Here is a 23207-nt window from a genome sequence, read left to right as displayed (position 1 = left end):
GTACGTTACGTGTATCTAGTAAGTAAAAGAGTGTAATTAGGCGTAACTTGCGTTCTTTCTTCAAAATAATAGTAAACTTAAATAACTTGCCTTTTATAGAAAAATGAACTAAAATAGAAAATATTTTCTAAAAGTGTGTTTTTATAGTTTTTTTTAACTATATTAAAAATTCTCATTGTCATTCTAATATTTCCTAATATTAGATAAATCGGTTAAACATAAGTGTTTAAATTTAAAATGAACATCATTTCCTGCCTTATCGACGATAGAAGAAAATTATATAAATTAACGAAAAATCTTATTTTGCAAATTGAAAAATTGAATAATTTTATCAAATTAATATATTGTCGTCGGTCATCGATAAATTTAAAAAGTTTGAACGCAATCTGGCCGTTTAAAGTGGGTCAAAATCGCGCTCAAATGAGTCGGTTACAAACAAACATACATACAGGTGAAGCTAATAAAAAGCGTATAAAAATGAACGCTGTCTACACAATTTCAATTTTATTAAATTATTACCTACGTCATGCAATCTTCATGACAATAGCAACTCTTTTTTCTCTATGGAATTGAATCGATCTAATTTGACATATTTTTGAGATAAAAACACAAAATCAATTTAATTCTGCGTTATACGAAACGTTACTTATATTGTTATAAATATTAATTTGATGGTTTAAAAAATTTCGTGCAGGTTTCTTAAGCATGGCGTGAAAGTATTCATTAAAAAGTGGTGTAAAATTTCTCCAGACCTTTCTCTGTACAACCCTGGGATGCAGGGCGGTTGACCCTCGTGGGGTGACATTGCAAACGGTCGCAGCCTGCAGTGCATTGCCTGTTATATAGCGTATACTGAGTGAGTTGCGATACGCTTTCACTGTTTTTGATCCTTTAAATGATTTAAATTAAATTTTAAGTTAGTAGCTCGACGATATACATACGAAACAAATTGGGGCAGTACAACAATACCACGCCAATATTAAGTTGACTAGATCTGGACTGTCTGTAAAGTTTGCATCACTGACCTCTACTATATACCACTGGACTGGCGGCTGTCAAAGTACTTTTGTGCCTGTTTGATATTCGCAATTTTGGCGCTGTTGGCCATGTAGCGAGAGTCTGCCGTACTAAAACTAGTGATGACAACCTCAGCAAACATCGATTGGTGGAGGGAAACTATTTACAAAAAAAAATGTATACTTTATTACGTTGATTCTTGAAATATAAATATATAACACGGAAAACGAATGAAATTATTCAAAATGCAAAAATACATCAGAGTATTGTACGTTCCTTCTCAGCCATTTGTATTATACGTCAAAATTAGTTCTCTGGACACTCGTGAGTGGCGCTTCAAATAGGCAAAACTTAAGGAACAGCCTGTCCAGTGGTATTTATACAGGTCAGTGGTTTGCATGCAATATGTCAACCGTCTGTCAAACTAAATTTTGAATTCTATCATTCCGTTGTTAATAAAACTATAAGAAAATAGTCTGACGATGTACATACGGCAGTATCACGCGTTACAACTTGCGCGTTGACTTCCCCGCAATACCACCCGCTACCCCTTCCCCGCCACCGTCTGTCGCCCCATGGGACGGTCGCGCACGAAGTTGTCGGACTATAGGTTAAAACAATGTATGGTGGGATTGTTTCTCTTTTTTATAGGTGTAGAGAAAAGTCCGTAGTGGTAGGTATGGGGTCTATGCAGGGGCGTGCATTGGTTTTCTAGCAAGGTAGGCACTGTGAAGCTTACTAGTCATAGTTGAGCTTTGGAATACGTAAAGATTGCTTACCGTAGGTATTTAGTATCTAGTGTAAGGAAAATTTTATGAGTGGCTGTTCAATAGAAGTTAGGTAATAAAATAACGGATGCAAATTTAACAAAATTAACTTTAACACAAGTGCTATATTTATAGGTTCTTAACGAGATAGGCACTGCCTAAATACCTATATGATATGTACGCCCCTGGGTCTATGCCTATTTTGGATGTATTAATTCACCTTTTCTAATTTCTAAGAATATAATAATAATAATAATGGTCACATTTAATATGCTAAGGGCCCACCCAACAGGGGGGAAACAGGGGGGATCAAAAGATTTATGACGTCATATACTAAGTCTTGGCGAGTACACGCTCGCTGACCGGTCAAAACAAATAAAAAAAACTACGTTAAAAAAAACCGGCTTGATTTGATAGGATTTATGTCGCTTGGGTTATTTTGTTATCGCTCAAAGTCACGCGTGGCGAGTGTTGGCACTTACCTCCTTTTACATTCAGCTTTGTACCGACTTCAAACATTTCAAAAATATATGTAGTATTTTATTAATATTAAAGGTAATATAGTAACTTATTACGTAAGCAAAAAATATTCATAAAAAATGTTTAAAAAAATTATCACTAATGGGTCAAATTATGTCCAATTTTTATGGGAACAATTGGCAAATATTATAGAAGAATCATGTATCGGAGAAGAATCCTCCTTTTTTAAGTGGGTAAAAATTTGGAAAGATTTCTTTCTTATTGAATTTTCTTATATTGTTGGAAGGTTCAAATTGGTAATTGCGAAAATTTTATTTTGCGTCGTTAATAATATTATAAGTACTTTCTTTATGTTTTGTTTTTTAACGTTCTAATATTTTTGACGTTCAATAAGTGATTTTAAATCCTAATTTGAATAAAAATATTCAAATATAATTTGAATTTGTCCGCTAAAAACTTTAAATCTTAATATATATAAATTATTTGTCCGCTATGGACTCCTAAACTAATTTAATGCGGATTACTTCATGGAGTGCAGTTTGGTCCAACTTGAGAGATAGGATAGTTTTTATTTTGATTTGGGACCCATAATTGTTTATATTTTCAATATTTGTTGTGTACGGACATATTTTCTATGGGAGAATTCAGTAACGCACGATTTGACAGTTCCGTTGTGACACAATTTCATTGTTATCAACACGAAGCATTTTTTATGAAACAATTCTTGATGTTTTGAAATATTATTGGAAAATTCCTATAAAACAGTTTTTTATTATCTACAGAACAATGTCTGTCGGGTCAGCTTGTATATTATATATTATTATTATACGTTTAAATAAAAGAGTTTGAAATATTAAGTATATCGTATTTAAATTTGTGTCAGTCGAACACTATGTCTTGATTTAAAAGTTAATCTGGTTGAAACTGGAACAGAACGCTAGTTAAATATTAAAAGGATCAAAACCGTTCTACGTACACTACGTACATTGCACTTGCATTAAGCATATGATGCATCAACTTGAATTTTTTGTCGGTTTTAAACTTTGTCCTTGAATTTCAAGTTTAGATTACGACGTGCACACTGCCGAAAACTCGTTGTCTTGTTACACACTATAAACTTACCTACATACTTTCTTAATAAAGGGTAATGGCCCGTTTCCCACACAAGACGAATCTGGCTTTTGGGCATTTATTACTTATGGAAAATAGATAGTGTCCCCGGAAGCAAATTATTCCGTTAGTTCCACCGGTTCGAAGATGTATGTTTGGAGCGAACTCTCCTATTCCTAGGCTGTGCAAGATGGTAAACATATATAGCGATTACATCGATATTAATTTCACGACATGTGTCCATACAGTTCGTAAATTATTTGTATGTAAGTTTAGTGAATAAAATGTAGTCATAATAATTATACTTCTTAGTTTTATAATATATATAATAATCTTAAATAATAATAAATTAAAACCAAATCATTTAACCATTATTACTTGTTAGCACATTTTTTTTTTCTCTTAAACTAATATTTACTTTGTGAAAATTATTAAAGCATGTGGTAGATAACTGTAATTGTTTGTTACATTAAATACATTATATTTAGTCTGTATTATAAATATATAACGCATCAATGTAAACAAATGTTGGTATTTCTAAATAAATAAATAAATAAATCAAACCAAATCAAATCAAATCGAATCGAATCAAATCGAATCAAATCAAATCAAATCAAATAAAAATCATTTAATTCATTTAAGTCAGTTATATGACACTTATCTATGAATGTCAAATCTTATACATTTTACTATTTACCTCCTTTGATAATTTATACGTCAACATAGAGCCTCTTGCTGCTTGAAAACCGATGAATACAGGCCAGGTTTATTACTCTAGTGTGAGTGTTGCTAAAATGTTATACTACAAGCTACGTCTTACACTCAGGATTGGTATGTAACTTTGTGTTAGTGTGCGTGCGTTGCTCAAAATAGAGGCTAACTGTCAACCTTAATTTTTATCGACATTTTCACAGCTATCGCACTCTATCTTAACGTTTAAATTATCTATGACCTCCGCTTCGGAAGATGTTAAGCTGTGTTAAGAAGAAGATTCAAGAAACTCATTGCCAATCTAAATAAAGTGATGTAATAAACATACTCAAACTATATTAAGGTAAATTTGTTTGACCCGGTGAAAAAAAATGAGTTTCAAAATTACTTAAATTACACCAGTGGGAGGCTCCTTTGAACAGGATGCCGGCTAGGTAAGGGGTACCACAACGGCGCCTATTTCTACCGTGAAGCAGTAATGTGTAAATATTACTGTGTTTCGGTATCAAGGGCGCCGTAGCTTGTGAAATTACTGGGCAAATGAGACTTAACATCTTATATCTCAAGGTGACGAGCGCAATTGTTGTGCCACTTAAGCTTTCAAGAATCCTGAGCGGTACTACATCGCAGGGCGTATCAATTTCCATCAGCTGAACGTCATGCTCGTCTCGTCCCTTTTTTCATAAAAAAAAACTTTGAAATGTCCAAGATATTCATAATAAAAAAACTATTTAGATTAGGTAACGTAGGAAAGGCGTGTAAACTATACAGCCATGACAAAAACATGCATGATCGGATATACCAGTGGGAGGCTCCTTTGCACAGGAAACGGCTAGATTATGGGTGCTATTTCTGCCGTGAAGCAGTAATATGTAAGCATTACTGTGTTTCGGTCTGAATGGCGCCGTAGCTAGTGATATTACTGGGCAAATGAGGCTTAACATCTTATGTCTCAAGGTGACGAGTGCAATTGTAGTGGCGCTCAGAATTTTTGGGTTTTTCAAGAATCCTGAGCGGCACTGCATTGTAATGGGTATGCCGTATCAATTACCATCAGCTGAACGTCCTGCTCGTCTCGTCCCTTATTATCATAAAAATAAAAATCATAAAAATAGATATGTCAGTTGATGCCAAAACGGATTTTGCTACAAGAAGAACACATTAAATATTGTGAAAATTATTATAGTCCTAAAGTAAATGCTATTGAGTCTGTACTCTTTATTTTGAGGCGTATTTTTGCGGCCATGTTTTAATATGATTTTGACTTTTTAAAAATCTGTTAATATATTGTTTTTTTTTAAATATAATTAGACGATATTGGAACGTTGAGTACGCTTACACTATATGTACCTAGGCTTAAAAATACTACAGGTGATTTTATGTTAGTATCCAAGGTTTAAAAAGTCTTTTTATGGCGATACATTCTCCTTTTTATGTGGATCATCTCTAATAATAATATTTTAAAGAGGAAAGATTTGTTTGTTTGTTTGCATTGAATAGGCTCCGAAACTACTGAACCGACTTGAAAAATTATTTCACAGTTTGGTAGCAACACTATCTCCGGGTGACATAGGCCATATTATATTTTCAAAAAAATTAGGGACTCTTAGAAAATTTATTGAAGTAGGCGTGACTTTGCGGAAATCCATAATTATACAAATGATTTGAGTTTTCTTTAGTGTTAATTCCGCCAATATTTGTCTTTAAACAATTCGACACGTGTTTCGCCTCTACACGAGGCATCCTCAGGACGAGTTGTCTCGCCAAAAGTCTCTCAGTCTCGTGCCAGATTTTGGCAGAATTAACACTAAAGAAACCTCAAATCATTTGTATAGGGATTCTTACTCAAACTCCATATAACCCAAGGTGTAATAAAATTACCTAAAATATTCTTTAAATTGCGTGCACTGCGAAAAGTATTTATGGTAGCATAAAATATTGTATTACGATCTTCTAGAACACATCATTACTACCAAAAGGTGTCGCGACAGCATAAAATGTTATGTGTTCTTTTATTTTAAAAAATTAAATTGAAAAGTCTCTATTACGGTCTCTGTCCTGTATGTACGCGGATAAAGTCGTGGTGTATCATCTAGTCTAATATAAAGATCGCAACTCAACACATATGTTATTAGGCTAGGTCAAGATTCCTAACTCAGCTGTATAGTTACCGCGACGCAAATAAAGACGCATAAAAAAACGACAATAGCCCGGGGCAATGCACTTTTTCGTGAACGGTCAAAGAAGATCGAGTGCGCCCGGTCTTGCGTGCTGCCGTGCATGACAATTTCATCGGCGAACACCGTCCGAAAATAACCCTCACTTGTACGCAATAATGTTCAATATAGCATAATTCAATTTGAGCACATATTACCTTCAATGAAACGCGACAAATAAAACTAAAACAAGTTCGTACATTCGTAAATCGATCGTAAGTCAGTGTGGTTTGATTCAATTTCGATTGTTCAGTATCTGCCAAAAATTGCTAAAATATTATACTACAAGCGAAAACTATTCTTAAATCTTGTTCGCTAAGAACAAATTTCGATTGTATTGATGTGAAATTATTCAACGCATATAATACGCACTGAATTGCATTCGTCTGTTGGAACACGTAATTCATAGTAACTAAGGTCATGATAATATGTTACATACCTTCTGGATAATATTTTATGCATTGGAATATTATTTATAAAACATATAAAATTAAAAAAAAAAATACGAATCGTCAATTCAATTCCTGATTAAATCAAGTACTAATAAAATTGCCCTTTTTCCAAAATTATGTTTGAATATGGCAGATACAATTTTATTCGATAAAACAGCACACAAATAATTCGGCCCCTAATGATCCTTTGAACTATTAAAAGTATTTTTTAATTTTATATATTTAGCACAACAGGTAGAATTAGAACAATTACATGTGATACATTAACATTAAAAAAGTCTTAGGTGCTAGGGATATATATAATTACATATTTTATAAGCAGTTACAGTGTGTACATAAATACAAGTCATAAAAAAAGTTAAATTTTATATAGTACTAGCCGATCCCGCACGCTTCGCTAGGCGAATTTTAAAAGGAAATAAATTAAAGAAGGAACGTTGGAATTTAAAAAAATAGTAGCCATAAACCATCTAGGATAAATTCCGCATCGAATGGTGGTAGTTTCACGTCGATGCGATCTGTGGTTAAGGCGTGATTGAGCCTCAAATAAAGACAATTTTCATCTATATATATAGAAGTAAAGGCTAAATAAATGTTGGAGTTTTTGCCACGTTTCCTAAATTAATGATTTCTTTATTTAAATTCACATTGCATAGTTATAGAAAAATGATAATGAATAGAGCCTCGAGAACACCAACAAATATATTGTTAGTTCATTCACATGAGAGATTTGGGATCTGTGTATTTCCTTTTGGAAAACCTGAATGTATTGGAAAAATATTACGCAAAATGTCTATTATCTAACGTACAAAACAACGTTTGTAAGAAACATACTGAAAAGTAGATCGGTAGATAGATAGAGGTCAGGGACTACAACCCATCACAAAAGAATATTGACTCGTTCCAAATGTTTTCGATCTTAAACTGTGATATTTCTAGATGTATTTGCGGATGTGATGTCGTAAGATTTTTTCGACAATGAACAGGAAAATAGTCTTTTATTCTCACAATAAAGGAATATCTAAATAAAACTATGCTTAGCCTTTGTTACATGCCGTTGTTAGTGTGTATGAAATATGAATGGAGTGGATTAAGAATGAAAATAATATGTAAATATCACTTCAGAAAATCGTAAAGTATGTACGTACACATATTCTACCTATCTGTGTAAAAACAAGATGTATAAGGGCAGGTTTTACACAGAATTTTGGAATTTTGAGTAAATATACAGAGCTTTGTAATTTACATATTATCTTCTCTAATATATAAAATTCTCGTTTCATGGTGTTAAACATTGAACTTCTCCGACACGCCTTGACCGATTCTCATGAAATTTTGAGTGCATTTTGGGTAGGTCTTAGAATCGGACAACATTTATTTTTCATCCCACTAAATGTTAAAGGTCCACGAATATTTTTTTTTACATTTTTTTTTAAATTTGTTTGATTATGAGTCAGCATTAAAAAATACGTACAACTTCAAATTTTCACCCATCTACGATCAACAGTTTTACTTTTGTATCGCGATTTTAATAGCGGCAATACAACGTTTGCTGGGTCAGCTAGTATTATATATTGATATTTGTTTTTGTAGATATATGAAGCAGTTTTAAGCAATTTATTTAACTTGAAAAAATTAAGGCGATATTTAGTTTATTTTATGATTATTTTAGAAGATCAGTACCATATTGTTATTTCCTGGTAGGTACACGTTATCTTGTGTTTTTTAGGTATCTTGTGTTTTTTTAACAATTAACACCCACGTAATGTAGCGGTAATGGTATGAGAGAATTTTAATAAAAAAAAACACATTATATTGTATATTGATGACACCCAAAACAAGTTCAATGAACAAATTAACACGAATTCATATGCATTATAAATTCTAAGTGTTACAATAGTAATGAATTTAAATGCAATCAAGTTATTGAATTAATGCTACGTTAATATTTTGAGTTATAACTAATAATGACGACGCATTTAATTAATTAAATTAATTTAGTGCGTGCATATTTAAAGGATCTCCAAAATGTTTGGAATCGAAACCATTGTTTAAATTATATAGAAAATTTCACAAAACTTGTATATTATGTTACAATGAAAGTCAAATCTATATATATATATAAAAACTAGCTGACCCGGCAAATGTTGTTTTGCCATATAAAGTATAATTCACGCGATAGTTTTATAAGTAATAAAGTATTTCCTATATTATAGCCTGTACATCATTTTGTTCTATTGTCAATAGTTTTTGCAGCGCACGCAAAAATAGGTTTTCGATTTTACACCTTGTGTTACAAAATAGCAATTTTATTACGGATCCCTAATTTTGAAAAAAAAAACATAGCCTATAGCCTTCCTCGATAAATGGACTACCCAACTGAAAGAATCATTCAAATCGGACCAGTAGTACCAGAGATAAGCGCGTTCAAACAAACAAACAAACACTGCAGCTTTATAATATTAGTATAGATGAATTGCTGTTCGTTAGTCTCGCTAAATTTCGAGAACGTCTGGGCCGATTTGGCTTAATTTGATCTTGAATAATTTGTGGAAGTCCAGGGAAGGTTTAAAAGGTGAATAAATATGAAAATTCTCGAAAAAAAATAAATATAAACGTATAAATTTTTCCTTTGATGTGTCCCCGTCGTTCAGAAAACAAATTGAAAGAATATTTTCAAATGATTTTACGAAATAATTCTTGATGTTATGGTATTAACAAATTCATAAAAAAAAAACATGATTTTATGTATTATATTATAGAGAACAACGACTGTTGGGTCAGCTAGTATTTAATAAAAATGGCAGATATAATAGTTACATAATTCGGCAACACTCGAAGCAAAGTTTTTTATTTCTGTTAACCATTATGTTGTATGTATTAAAGTGTTTTCTGATGTGTTATATTTTGACCAGGGAAGTACCGGAAGGTCCGGAGTTGATGCAACAGCGGGTGATGTTCCGCCGGTGCTACATATAAATACATACGGGCAGCGCTCCTGTTAAGACAACTCGTTGAAACCGCGCAGAGAGTGGTTACATATCGCACGCGCACGGGACTATAATTCAATTTAAAAAAAAACACACAAAATATCTCATATATACAATGAATAATGCGGAGTTATATCAAAGGAGTAATACCTTACAGAAACGCGACGCCTTGGACTGTCTGGAGGAATATAAAAAGAAACTCAATTGGAAAAATTATGAAACTGTTATTGATATCGGATGCGGGGATGGCAGTGTTACAACTGGAATACTCCGAAAGTTTTTGCCAAACGATTTCAAGCAATTAATCGGTTGTGATATAAGCGATAAAATGATAGATTACGCGAATATGAAGCACACTTCTGACTATGTTAAGTTCATTGTGATGGACATAGCGGGAAATTTGCCGGATGATATGAAGGGTGTGTTTAACCACGCGTTTTCCTTCTATACGCTGCATTGGATAAAACAACAAGAGTACGTATGAAATTTTGCTAAAAGTGTTAACTGTTAATCTGTTTAAACAGCCCCTAAATACCTAACAATAATACACAGCTGTATTAATTTATTGAGATTTCATGGCCGTGAATAAAATCAGTAGTAGCTACCAAAGCTAGAGGTCCCGGGTTCGAATCCCGGTAGGTGCAAGCATTTATATGATGAATATGGATGTTTGTTTCCGAGTCATGGATGTTTAAATGTATTTATGTATGTTTATATGAATTTATGTATGTTTAAGTAAGTATATTGTATTAAATATATCATTGTCTTGTAACACATAACACAGGCTATATATGCTTAACTTGGGGCAAGATAATTTGTGTGATAAGTGTGTCAATATTATTATTATTATAAAGTATAGAAAGGGGGTAAAAATAACAATATAAATTCGGACTTAGCTTTGCATGAGCAGACACTGGATCATATTTTGTTCACGATGGTGTTAATGTCAACACTAGCTTTTATCAAATGAAATGAAATACAGATTGTCACTGAAGTACCTCCTAAAATCGGCATGTTGCAAATAGATAATTCTGGGGCTTCTCAAATTGGCAGCTATTATTGTACAAGGATTTGCTATGGCCCACGTGTCATGCTCGTGAACGGGCGCTATTTGTGGTGGCAGGAAAATTAAAGTTATTATAATTTTTTTTATAATCGCTAATTAAATACTCACAAAATATCTTTATTTATTTACGGTGTGTGTGGATTGATACATCTACTGTACTCAATAACTCTTGTTCTTATGTTTATTTATTTTTTATGGAATAGGAGGTAAACGAGCGTATGAGTCACCTGGTGTTAAGTGATCACCGCCGCCCACATTCTCTTGCAACAGCAGAGGCCTTTAAGCAAGGTGTACGCGCTTTTTTTGAAGGTACCCATGTCGTATCGTCCCGGAAACACCGCACAAGGAAACTCATTCCACAGCTTCGTAGCACGTGGAAGAAAGCTCCTTGAAAACCGCACTGTGGAGGACCACCACACATCCAGATGGTGGGGATGATATCCTAACTTGTGGCGTGTCGTGCGAAGGTGGAATTTTCATTGGATTAATTTACATTTACTTTTTTTGACTTACTCGTGTAAGGCATTGAGTGTTTTGATGTTTGAGTATTTTTGTTGCATCACTTTACATATATTGTAATGAAATGATTTTGTAAAAAGAAAGTGGATTTAAATGAGTGACAATGAGTTTCTTGCCACTTATTCTCATTAAAGAACCCATTCCGAATTGGCGGTAAATATAAAAAGAAAAGGAAACTTTTGAAATTCATAAGCGGCATTTCCTTGACCTACATGAATAATGTGATTTGATTTAATTTAATTTATACCTTTTTGATCTAAAGCAACAAAAATATATTTAGTTTATTATAAGCTAATATAATATTCAGTATTTATTTTGATTGCAACCCGTCAGTTTTGGGAAGCGCTTTACTTACACCCTGTGTATAGTATTATAATGAAAAATAATGCTTTTTGTCTCTGATTCATAATAATAATAATAATATAAATAATATTTATAGATATGTCTGATTGTTTCAGAGTGACTTTTAGAAATATTTTCAAATTACTAGCTGAGGGTGGGGACTGTCTTCTTGTTTTCTTGGGTCATATGCCAGTCTTTGATGTATACAGGATTTTAGCGAGAAGTCATAGATGGCGTTACTGGCTAAAAGATGTTGATAAATTCATATCGCCGTACCATGATTCTCAGGTAAGAGATATATTTTTCCAACGAACCACGTCATTAGGTGACATAGGATTAGTTATTTTTAAAGTGATTAATTATTATACAAATTAAATTTGTAACCGAAATTAATAAACGAACCCAAGACCTCTCGGGTTCCGTCAAAGCGCTCTTACCAACTAAGCCAACCGTTCGAGAGACGCATGGTTCGTAAATCTTGGTATGTCTTGTTCAACTCTCAGTTTGGTAAGAGCGGAACTCGAGAAGTCGCAGGTTTGAGACCCGCATAAATTATAAATTAAATTCTTAGAATTTTTTTAAAGAAAGGATTATTTCGAGAATAGTAGATGAAGACCTGCTTACAGTAATAACTTTCTACCCGACCAAAGCGCCTTTAAAATTTGCCTTTTTCATTTTTTATTTATTTTAAGTGTATGTAGCAGAATTGAATGTCTGTTTTTTTATGTTAATAAGGGACGAGACGACCAGGACGTTCAGCTAATGGTAATTGATACGCCCAGCCCATTACAATGCAGTGCCGCTCAGAATTCTTGAAAATCCCAAAAATTCTGAGCGGCTCTACAATTGCGCTCGTCACCTTGAGACATGAGATGTCAAGTTTCTTCTACCCAGTTATTTCACTAGCTACGGCGCCCTTCTGACTGAAACACAATAATGCTTACACATTACTGCTTCACGGCAGCAATAGGCGACGTTGTGGTACCCATAATCTAGCCGGCATCCTTCCACTGGTAAATATTATTGGTTACCATATACATAGTTTATCATTAGACTGCTTATTACAGGATCCAGAGAAAGAAATACGACGGATGATGTGCAAGATTGGTTTTTCCAGCGTGGAAGTACAGTGCCGGGCCAAGTCGTTTATATATAACGGATTAGATGCCCTAAAAAGTAAGTTATCGCCAAATTTATAATACATAGATTAGGTTGCATCATATTAGCTGTTATAATTAAGGTTAAAGTCAAATTTAACATTAACAGTAACGCTGACTTTAACATAGACTGCGGGATGTGTTGCACCATCGTATCCCTTGGCATAGTTAAAGTTAAAAGTGAAATATCAAGTCAATATCGAATATTTATTTGAAACTTTTGACAGGTCGCTATTTACCTATTTAACATTAACAATAGCTTTAGCCGGCGAAGAATGGACGGTTCCGCTAAACAGTTTAAGTTATGACGTTTATTTCTTAGCAATCACAATATGTACAGACGTTGGAAAGGTTAAAATCGTCGATTATTTGTTTCTAGATCGTCGAGATCCAAAATCTATTCAGGTTCCAACATTCCCCATAGAACATTCACTAGAATGGACAAAACTGTTTTTTTGTTCGACTATACTTCGAAAACTACTGAAACGATCGGAATAAGGTTTTACCATATTATCTTAATATGGTAAAACCTTATTACCACCTGTAGCATGTTTCGGAGAAGGTTTTAGTATATGACTAGCTCTTACACGCGACTTCATCCGCTATAACCAGTGTTGCCATATTAGTTCTAATGCTGCCACGTGTATAAATACAAAACAATCATAATTCTCTCATCGTTACGAGTAAAGCAGCGTTTGTAATAATCATTTTCGTTCGATGGTTTTTTCTCTGAATTACTTTGCAAATCCGACTACTGTTGCAATTTTGATTGATGAGACGAGGAGGACGTTCAGGTGATGGTAATTAATACGCCCTGCCCATTACAATGCAGTGGTTAAGACTAGGTAGGGCCTGTGCGTTTGTTAAAAGCTTTCATCCCCTATTTTACCCTAAGGGGTTAAATTTCCACCCCCATGGGATATAATTTTGAAAAGTCTTTCCTTAGTGGAAGCCTATGTCATAAGAAGAATACGTTTGCGAAGGTTTAAGTCTCTATTGCTAAGGGCCTGTGTGTTTATTTCAAATTTTCTTTTCGTATTTTACGCTCTTAGGGGTTGAATTTTGGAAAACGCTGAAATACTTTACGCATTATTTTTTCCGAACTCAATTCATACGATATTTCATGCAAATATGTTCATGGAATAAAAAGTATCATAAAACGTTTATCCCCTAATTCACCCCTTAGAGGATAGAATTAGAGAGAGTAGAGAATTGAATTTTCAAAAAATCTTTCTTACTGCACATCTACCTCACTAATGGAATATTTGTGATAAATTAAACGGTTTCAGCTGTGCGTTGATCGATCAGTCCGTCAGTTTCTGCTTTTATATAATATATAGATAGCTTGTAGCTTACAAGCAGAAGATATGTTGGTAATTATCCTTATCCGGTACTTATATTTTTATGACTGAGAAATACCTATATATTCGCAATATTATAACTAAGTAATTGTATTTAAATTTTATGTAATTACTAGCTGACCCGGCAAACGTTGTTTTGCCATATAAAGTATAATTCACGCGATAGTTTTATAAGTAATAAAATATTGCCTATATTATAGCCTGTACATCATTTTGTTCTATTGTCAATAGTTTTTGCAGCGCACGCAAAAATAGGTTTTCGATTTTACACCTTGTCTTACAAAATAGCAATTTTATGACGGATCCCTAATTTTGAAAAAAAAACATAGCCTATAGCCTTCCTCGATAAATGGACTACCCAACACTGAAAGAATCATTCAAATCGGACCAGTAGTACCAGAGATTAGCGCGTTCAAACAAACAAACAAACACTGCAGCTTTATAATATTAGTATAGATATAGGTAGCTTGTAGCTTACAAGCAGAAGATATGTTGGTAATTATCCTTATCCGGTACTTATATTTTTATGACTGAGAAATACCTATATATCCGTAATATTATAACTAAGTAATTGTATTTAAATTTTATGTAATTATATGTATTTAAATTACATAAAATATATTATATATCAATAGTATTATAATTAATAATTCAGTCACGGCGCGGGGCTCTTAACTTATAAAGCAAAACAACGTTTACCGGGTCAGCACGTCTTGTGTTGTCATATGGTGAACTAGATTTAAAAACTCGTTGATATTTTACCAATTTTGTATCGAAATTTAATTGATATATTAATAAATAAACGTTTTTGTTAATCAATTTACCCTATTGAATGATATTTATTGTCTATTTCTTTTCAGGAGCTGTGAAAGCTGTAAATCCCTTCAATTTACCTGAAGACTGTCTCGATGAGTTTTTAGAAGACTATGTCAGCGTCGTGCGAGATATGAAACTCATAGAGAATGATGACAATGTAGAATCTTCTGTGAAAGTTAACACTAACTATAATCTCATCACTGTTTACGGTGTTAAACGGACCACATTAATTACTTAATTAAGACTAACCTTTAATTAATAAGCATTAATTTAATCTTCAACTCTCAATACATTTATGATAATTTTTGACTGATTTAATTTATTATAGATAGTTTAATTTGGTTTTGAGAGTAAGAAAATATGTATGTTCTATTAAGTAAGTTATAGATTAGTCAAATTTTTATTTACTTGATCCAAATATTATTATTTATTTATTTATCTTGCAAATTTTAAATGTAAGTACTTTTTGATGAATACTTACCGTCGTATTCATAATAAAACGCTTATGACGGTATAATAAGCCTATATTCACGGACGAGTAAAAAAAGAAGGACTCCGCGCCGTGATATTAGCAAGTGAAGCACCGTTATGCTAGTGTGTGTGCGGTTACGGGGGATACTAGTAACACAATTTTTTCTCCCTTAAATAATCATATATGGCCACAGATACTTATATAGTATCGTTTTTACACTTTTTCACAACGCACGACGTCATTTTTAAAATATTTTATTGAGACGTCACAAACTGATCTGTCACAGACGATGACAATTCTCATAATGGCCACCTATCGGCCTGTAGTGTAAGTAGTAAGTGTGTGCGTGGGGCTATGTATTTACACGTTAATCGGGTTGTTTTGGTGCTACACTGTTATGTAAGGTGACACGGAGTCCTTATTTTTTAACTAGTCCATGCCTATATTAGAACTGTGTGTATATGTTTTAAGCCCATCGAATGTTCGATAAAATTCTTTAGTCATAATTGTTTCTTAAGCCATAGACAAATCACAATGTCAGATAGCTGTCAGACAGATAAATTGTCAAAAATGTAAATTTAAATATGGAGGGTAGTGTTTATGAAAAAGTTTCCGTCAAAATGCGTTTAATTAGGACGGCGCTACATTAGAATCAGGGTGGATCTTAAAAAAGCGCCAAATATAAAATCACTCTATGTGAACGTTTCCCTATAATAATTCTTTAAGGTTATATTTACTACATTATTTTGTACAACGATTTTTTCAATAAGTTACTACTTTAGTAGGCAATAATATTATTATTTTTTTAATTGGCATACTTCTTTTCGTTTACAATAGCTACATTCATACATACTTCATACCATACCCTGTGCCTACACCAGCGCCACTGTGGAAGCATTTTGAACTATTATTTACAACATAAGCTGGACACTTTTTAACTTTTCTCCCATGTGCGATGATTCTCGTTGCCTCTGCCCTCCATAAATTTAAAGCAAAGAATTTATTAAATAAACGCGGTAAACTTTTAATTATATTATGCTGGAGCAATATGGGAATAGTATTTCCAATGTTATAAATGTGTTATGAATATCTATTCGTTCGGTTCATATTTGCGACTTTATTTAAAGCGATTGAATCGATAAGTTCAGATTTATCGAATTTCTTTTAAAAATTAATTCTCATCGCTCGATTTGAGAATTTTTATTAGACGTTGAGCCTAATGTGCACCTAGCTTAATATTATAAGCTGACTGACATTGAAAATCAAACGTCAAAATATAGGAAACAGCTGACCAGCATCGGCCATATCTTTTTTGCTAACGAGGACTTTTAAAATAGTAGTCAAATCTTTATCGAAGAGAAAATGCCATTCCATGCTATTTATTAATAAAATCAACGATTTAAAAGACTGCATTACAATAAATATAATATTATGGACACTGTTATTTGAAGTTAAAAAGAGAGAACATAATATAAAATACGTCTATTTATTGTTTGTAGAAAATGTTCAGTATTGCAAAAACCCCTTTAGATAATATTATAGTACCAAATAAGTTATTATTCGAAATTATAGAAATTATTTATGAAATGACTAAAACATGTATTACATAATAGCATAATATGGATATTTTGGTCATACAATAGTAAGTAAAATTAGAAAAATAAATAGTCAATAACCCGGTTTTATTTATTTGAGCTGCATAAAACTCATCCTATACTTAAGCCATTGTATTGGTATACATATTTATATATTTATTTACCCCTAGGGTAAGTGACCAAATCATAACATTTTTTTATGGAAAAGGAGGACGAATGAGTTAACGGGTCACGTGGTGTTACGTGATAACTGCCATCCATATTCGCGTGCAATACTTTTTATTTATTTTAGGCCATTCAAGAATCCTGAGTGGCACTGCATTGTTATGGGCAGGGCATATCAATTACCATCAGCTGAACGTCCTGCTTGTCTCATCCCGTATTTTCATAAAAAAAGTTGAGCTCTGTCACCGTGGGATGGTCGCCGGTGTTTTTTCCTTGTCTTCAAGAGTCGAGTTCGAGGCAAAAAGAGCGCACAGAAGATCGGCTTTTTCCGTGTGAGAGAGAGGACTGAACCCTGTGGCACGCCAGACCTGATGGGTCTGGGTGAGGATAGGGTGCCCTCTACTCGATATCGGAAGGTGCGATCAGTAAGGTAGGCTCGTATGATGCGCACGAGCCTGTCTGGCACTCCCAGTTGATACAGCTTGAATACTAAGCCGTTGTGCCATACCTTGTCGAATGCCTTCGCGACATCGAAAAACACGGCTGCCATGGTAGCGTGAAGTTGACGCCGTACGAGAATGTACAGGTGAGTCGGTGAGCCTGCTTGGGACACGAGTGAGCGGTTCTGAATCCGAACTGTATGTCGGGTATCAGGTTGAGCTCCGCGATGTAATGATTAAGACGCGCGAGAATTAATCTTTCGTAAAGTTTCCCGATCGAGTTAATTAAGCTAATAGGCCTATAGCTACTCGGATTAGCTTTAGGTTTATTGGGTTTTGGGATACCGATAACAATGGCATCCTTCCATTGTTCGGGGAACGCGCTATTAGACAATAGAATATTAAAAATGGTAACCAATAAAGTAATAAGAGTCGAGGGTAGGATTTTAAGAACCCTATTGCTTATAGTGTCAGGCCCCGGGGCCTTCTTGGAGTGAAGCTCCTTAATGATTAGCTTCACCTCTTCGTAAGAGGTGGGTTTTATTACATCGCCTGAAGGGCTCAGAGCGGAGCGACGTTCAACTTCACGATCAACTTCGTCAACGTATGTCGGGTCGGCTGCTGCATTTGGAGAGCACTGACTCTCGAGACTATCGGCGAGGCATTCAGCCTTCTCATCGTCATCGAGCGCCGGCTGCAGTCCCGGTCTGTCCAAAGGGGGCATGACAGTGGGCGGCTCCTGTTTGAACGCGCGAGGCAGCTTCCAGAAAGCCACATGTGATGGCTTAAGGTTGCCGAACAAGCGGTCCCAACGTTCGCCGCGGAGTTCCGCGATACGTTCCCGTACCACCCGCTGTAGGTAGCGGAGGTGGCGCCTATTCTCGACCGACGGATACCTGTCGTAAAGTCTAGTGGCTCTGTGCTTCTGTGTGGGTAAGTTCCTGACCTCTAGAGGCAGGTTTAGGCGATGCGGTTGCATCGTCGGAACCTGCCTGGAGCAGGCCTTGATCCTATTCTCTATATGTGACGTCACATGAGAGATAGCACTGTAAGCCGTATCGACCGAGTCGATGACGTCCGGTATAAGATCAAGGTCGTCGGACTTGATAGACTCGAGATCCTTTTCCAGCCGTTGCCAGTCGATCACTGTTTTCGTCGGTGGTTGAAAGTTAACCGGTGGGCCTAGATTTAGGACGACGGGCCGGTGGTCTGACTCGAATTCGTGAAAAACCTCGATTGAATTTACATTGAGCGTTACGTTCTTAAGTAACGCAATGTCTAGAATGTCGGGTCGGTGCGCGACGTTATCCGGATAATGTGTTGGTTCGTCGGGTGCTATTACTGAAAAGTTCAGCGTGTCTGTCAGCGAATCTAATAAGATTCCGTTTCTATTTGGGGCTCTACTGTTCCAGCTGGAGTGTTTGGCGTTAAGATCGCCGCCCACTATGACTGCAGCCCCGTGGCCGAGTAATGCTTCTATATCTATGTATAATACTTTTTTGTTGGGCGGAAGATAAGCTGAAATAACAGTGATCGGCTGGTGATTTGCCATACTGACTCGGATGGCAGAGGCCTCGATGTTAGTGAGGACCGGAGGATCTATAGGTATACAGTGTAGAGACCTTTTAAAATAAATGAGGGTGCCGCCCATACGGGTGGTGCGATCATTTCTGACTAAGTTGTAATTAGCGATACGCGGATCGCGTATACGTGGTTTTAGAAATGTCTCTTGCACTAAGAATAGGTCTAATTGATGTGCGTGAACGATCTCCTTCACCAAGTCTAGTTGAGGCTTAGGGCTTTGGGCGTTAAAATACGCTATACGGAGCGTATGTGGTTTAACCCGTCTGCTTACGTAATTAGGCATCGCGAATGTTTTTATACTTTCGCCCTATATCGGTGAGGGCACGGAATATTTTGCCGTTGTCTGCCATAACTTGCAGGAGCGACGGCGTGTCGTCCCGGACGGCATCGAGCCTGCTGGCCAGGGCTGTGATTTCATCAATGTCGAACAGCTCTGACAGTTCGAACATGAAGGCAAAGGTGCTGCCGCCTTTGTTAACTGTTGCCGCGGACGCGGGCGCCGGTGGCCTCGACCGCGGGACCGCCGCCGCCGGGCGGGACGCTAGCGGTGGCCGGAGGAGCACGGGGGCCGCGAGAGTGGCCTCTGTGGCAGCGTTGGCAGCCGGAGGAGATCTCGCCCAGGCGTTTACCTTCGGAGACGGCGCAGGTTTGAAGGTCGGAGTGAACTCCACCTTCTCTGCTCTGCCTTGCGGCTGGCGGCGCCCTGGGTGACGCTTGTGTTTGGGTGCCTTGGGACACCCGCGATAGCTCGCGGGGTGCCCCTTCTCCCCGCACAAGACGCAGGCCGGGGGCTCCGCGCATTGCGCTGGTCGAGGGCACTCCGGCGTGCCGTGTTTTCCGAGTCACTTCACACACCTCGGGGTGTGTTCGCAGTTGCTTGCCGAGTGCCCGTATAACTGGCATCTGTGACACTGACCAGGCCCCCCGCGGTTGCGAGGAGCTTCGGCCCGGATGCCCTGAAGGGAGCAAACCGATTTAATATTAAAAATTTCCTTTCCCTCTTGCGTGAGGTCGAGGACGACGAGAACCATGTTAAATGGTTGTTTGTTGGTGGTTCCGCGCATACGGTGCACCTCGTGTACAGGGTAACCCTGCTCTTTGAGGTCCGACAGAATGTCGGCCTCGTCTAACTCTCTGGGGACGTTCCTAATAATGACCCTCAGACGCTTCTCCTCAGGCAGGGCGTACGTGTGGAAACCCACACTCAGCTCTCTAAGAAGAGATGTCAGGGCGCGGTGGTCCGCTTACCTCTTTGGTCTCTAATTTGATGAGAGATTGGTACGCCCTCGCCTGGAAGGAGAGCGTCTTCGGGATCCTATTTTTGATAACTAACCAGCGGCCTCGGTCTCCTATAAAAATAGGAGGCGGGCGCTTGGTCGGAGGCGGTACGCGGGATTTAGCGGGCGCGGGCGCGGACGCGGGAGTGGAGCCAGTCGTGGCCGCGGCTTTCTTGGCGGGTGTGCCATCAAGAGAAGGCGATTCGCGACCGCGCTTCTTTTTGCGACTGACGGTGATGAAGCCGTCAGCATCCGACGCGACACTCTCCGCTCTCGACGGTAGAGCGGTTTCCGGCTGGGCCGGTGAAGCACTGGAAGCCTGAGGGGCTTCCGTGCGGTCAGGACTGACCGCGGGGACCTTAGGGGTCGCCTGCGCGTCAAAGTACGCCTGAAGGACAGGCGGTCGGGCTGATCGGGTGATCACCTTTCTCGGTTTGACCGAGGCCACGGAACTTGCGTCGGATGCATTACCTATCTCCATTTCGGATTCCCCGTCGGAACTCGAAACGTCAGATGACGATTTATATTTTTTGGATTTCGCTGTCTGGATATCTATTGTTTCCTTAATTAACGGAGCGATCTTCTCCGTAAATAACTTATCTAGCAGGGCGCTTAGAAGGCCCTCGTCGGCAACCATTGGTGAAGCCATGGTTGTTATTAATTAAGTTAAGCGGGTGACAACCCCCGCTGCCCGAGTCAGGCAGAGGGGGAATATAATAATAAAGTGGACAACTATAGTTTAGTTGTACACTTGCACATTAATAAAATACTATTAATAATAATAAAATATGCAAAAATTAAAAGAAATTAATAATAATAATTAAGCCTAAGACTTAGCTTTGCTGGATGTAGACTGGCTGGGCCGGAACCCCGATGCACGCTGTGCAGGCCCCCGCGGAGAAGACACACACGGCACGAACTGCAACTCACAAACACACACGATTAGCGTGCAGAATCGCGAAACACAGCACAGGTGCTAACTAACACGATCGTAAAACCGGCTAAATAACACAGATAATAACTAAGCTACGTTCCGCGAAGGAACGTAACAGGTGCGAGACTCAAAGAGTCCCGAACAATAGCGCGCGATAACAATAGCTAGCCCAGGTGGCCTGAGCAGATAGTGCGATAACGCAGGTAATAAAAATATTCGAAGGAGGACAGATAACGCGGCACGTGTGCTCGCGTTGCCTGCCTGAATCGAACTCGGTTACCAAGAGCAGAACGCAACGCCCAGAACTTGCGTGTTCCAGTCGGGTAACTGGAAAACTGCTCGCCGATGACAACGTACTTCAACTTCGCATCGGCGATATGCCGCTTAGAAAGGAGAGAGGCACGGTTTTATTCCCTCTTTGGAACTTTGATGTTCAGATCCTTTGTGCCCTGCGCCGTAGCCCAAGTTCAATATGCCTGTTACTTGCAGATGCTGCTTCAAGTGACGCATTGAACTACCACCGATCGCTACTACAGAACTTGGTATAAAAATATCCATGGCCTGTAGTATCACATCGGCTACTGCAACGGCACAGGCACTAGCATCATCCGAAGGGAAACAATCCTTGCCCCAAGGATAGGATGCGAAAAAAGAACGCATCCTATCTATCCCTATCTGCTGTCTTGTAGTGCCAAACGCGGAGGGTTGCTGGTGATCTGCATCATGGCCGTCGGATAGGCACTACACTCCTGACCCGGCAATGGTCGGACGTTCTGAAAGGGACGTCGACAGAGTCCTGGTAACTATCGGGATGTGTAGTCCGCAGAAGATCTAATAAGAACGGCATGTGGCAATCTACATCTGGGAGCCGCGTTGGTGACTCCACCAATTGGGACAGACCATACGCCATTGCAAAATTATGCACAGATCACCCTGCGTAGTGTGTGGTGCGTGACTCAAGCCATTCGGCATGGGGCCTGTTGAAATTACCCAAGATTACGATTTCAGCGGAAGGGACCCGTGCAAGCACGTCGTCGATTGCCATTTGAACGCAGCACATGAGATGATCCGTTTCTGCGTTACCACTATGGGACCTGTAGACACATGCATAGATGCGGACGTGGTCCTTGAAATCGACACGCATCCAGAGACTATTCAGGTCCCTACCATCAAAATTGCCGAGACGTCTACTGGAGATATCTTCATTAACATACACACATACCCCGGCATGTGGCGAAAAATTTTGCCCAATTTTGTACCCGGGGTGCGTAAAATATTGGTCTAAGAGCCCGTGGACCCCAGACCTACGTCATTTTATAAAAGCTGAAAGTTTGTCAACGTATGCTCCCAACACAGGTAAGAACGATGGACCATTATGGAGTTTGGGTACCAGTGGCTTTGGCAGGTAAGCGGTCCGGGCGAAGGGTAAGGACGTCTTCTATCGATAATAAGCTTTCTGTAAAGGGAGTTGTAATCGATAAACAATAAGTTGTTTAAGTTTATTTTTAAATTGTTCTGTAATGATTATTGTAAAAATACTACACCCTAGGTATTTTTGTAGGTATAGGTGTAATTTCATAAACATTAAGGGTGTCTGGCAAGGGGTTGCCACGATATTAAGTGTCTGTCAATGAATAACGTGATTTGTTATAATATTCTGAAAGTAATACCGAAAAATCGCACTTTATTCTCTGATGTATTTAGATCGGTATTTTACGCACCTTTAGTATCGTTTA

General features: G+C 37.5%; 1 protein-coding gene across 2 annotated transcripts in view; it reads left to right on the top strand.

Annotated features, from left to right (window-relative positions):
* Window positions 1-17157, top strand: part of LOC126965398 (juvenile hormone acid O-methyltransferase) — a 42238-nt gene extending 25081 nt beyond the window's left edge. The window contains exons 1-5 of one of the 2 annotated variants that reach the window (XM_050808998.1): window positions 679-856; window positions 9669-10217; window positions 11787-11958; window positions 12738-12846; window positions 15049-17157. In XM_050808998.1, coding sequence (XP_050664955.1) covers window positions 9859-10217; window positions 11787-11958; window positions 12738-12846; window positions 15049-15242 — 834 coding nt within the window. In that variant the 5' untranslated portion in view covers window positions 679-856; window positions 9669-9858 and the 3' untranslated portion in view covers window positions 15243-17157. Of the gene's footprint in view, window positions 1-678; window positions 857-9668; window positions 10218-11786; window positions 11959-12737; window positions 12847-15048 lie in introns of those variants that run through there. The other variant, XM_050808997.1, reaches the window with a different exon arrangement.
* Window positions 17158-23207: the final 6050 nt, after the last annotated feature.

This window comes from Leptidea sinapis, chromosome 7, assembly GCF_905404315.1.
Source record: "Leptidea sinapis chromosome 7, ilLepSina1.1, whole genome shotgun sequence".
NCBI classification, from domain to species: Eukaryota; Metazoa; Arthropoda; class Insecta; order Lepidoptera; family Pieridae; genus Leptidea; species Leptidea sinapis.
The sequence above is the reverse complement of the archived record's forward strand: the minus strand, read 5'-3'. Positions and strand labels throughout refer to the sequence as shown.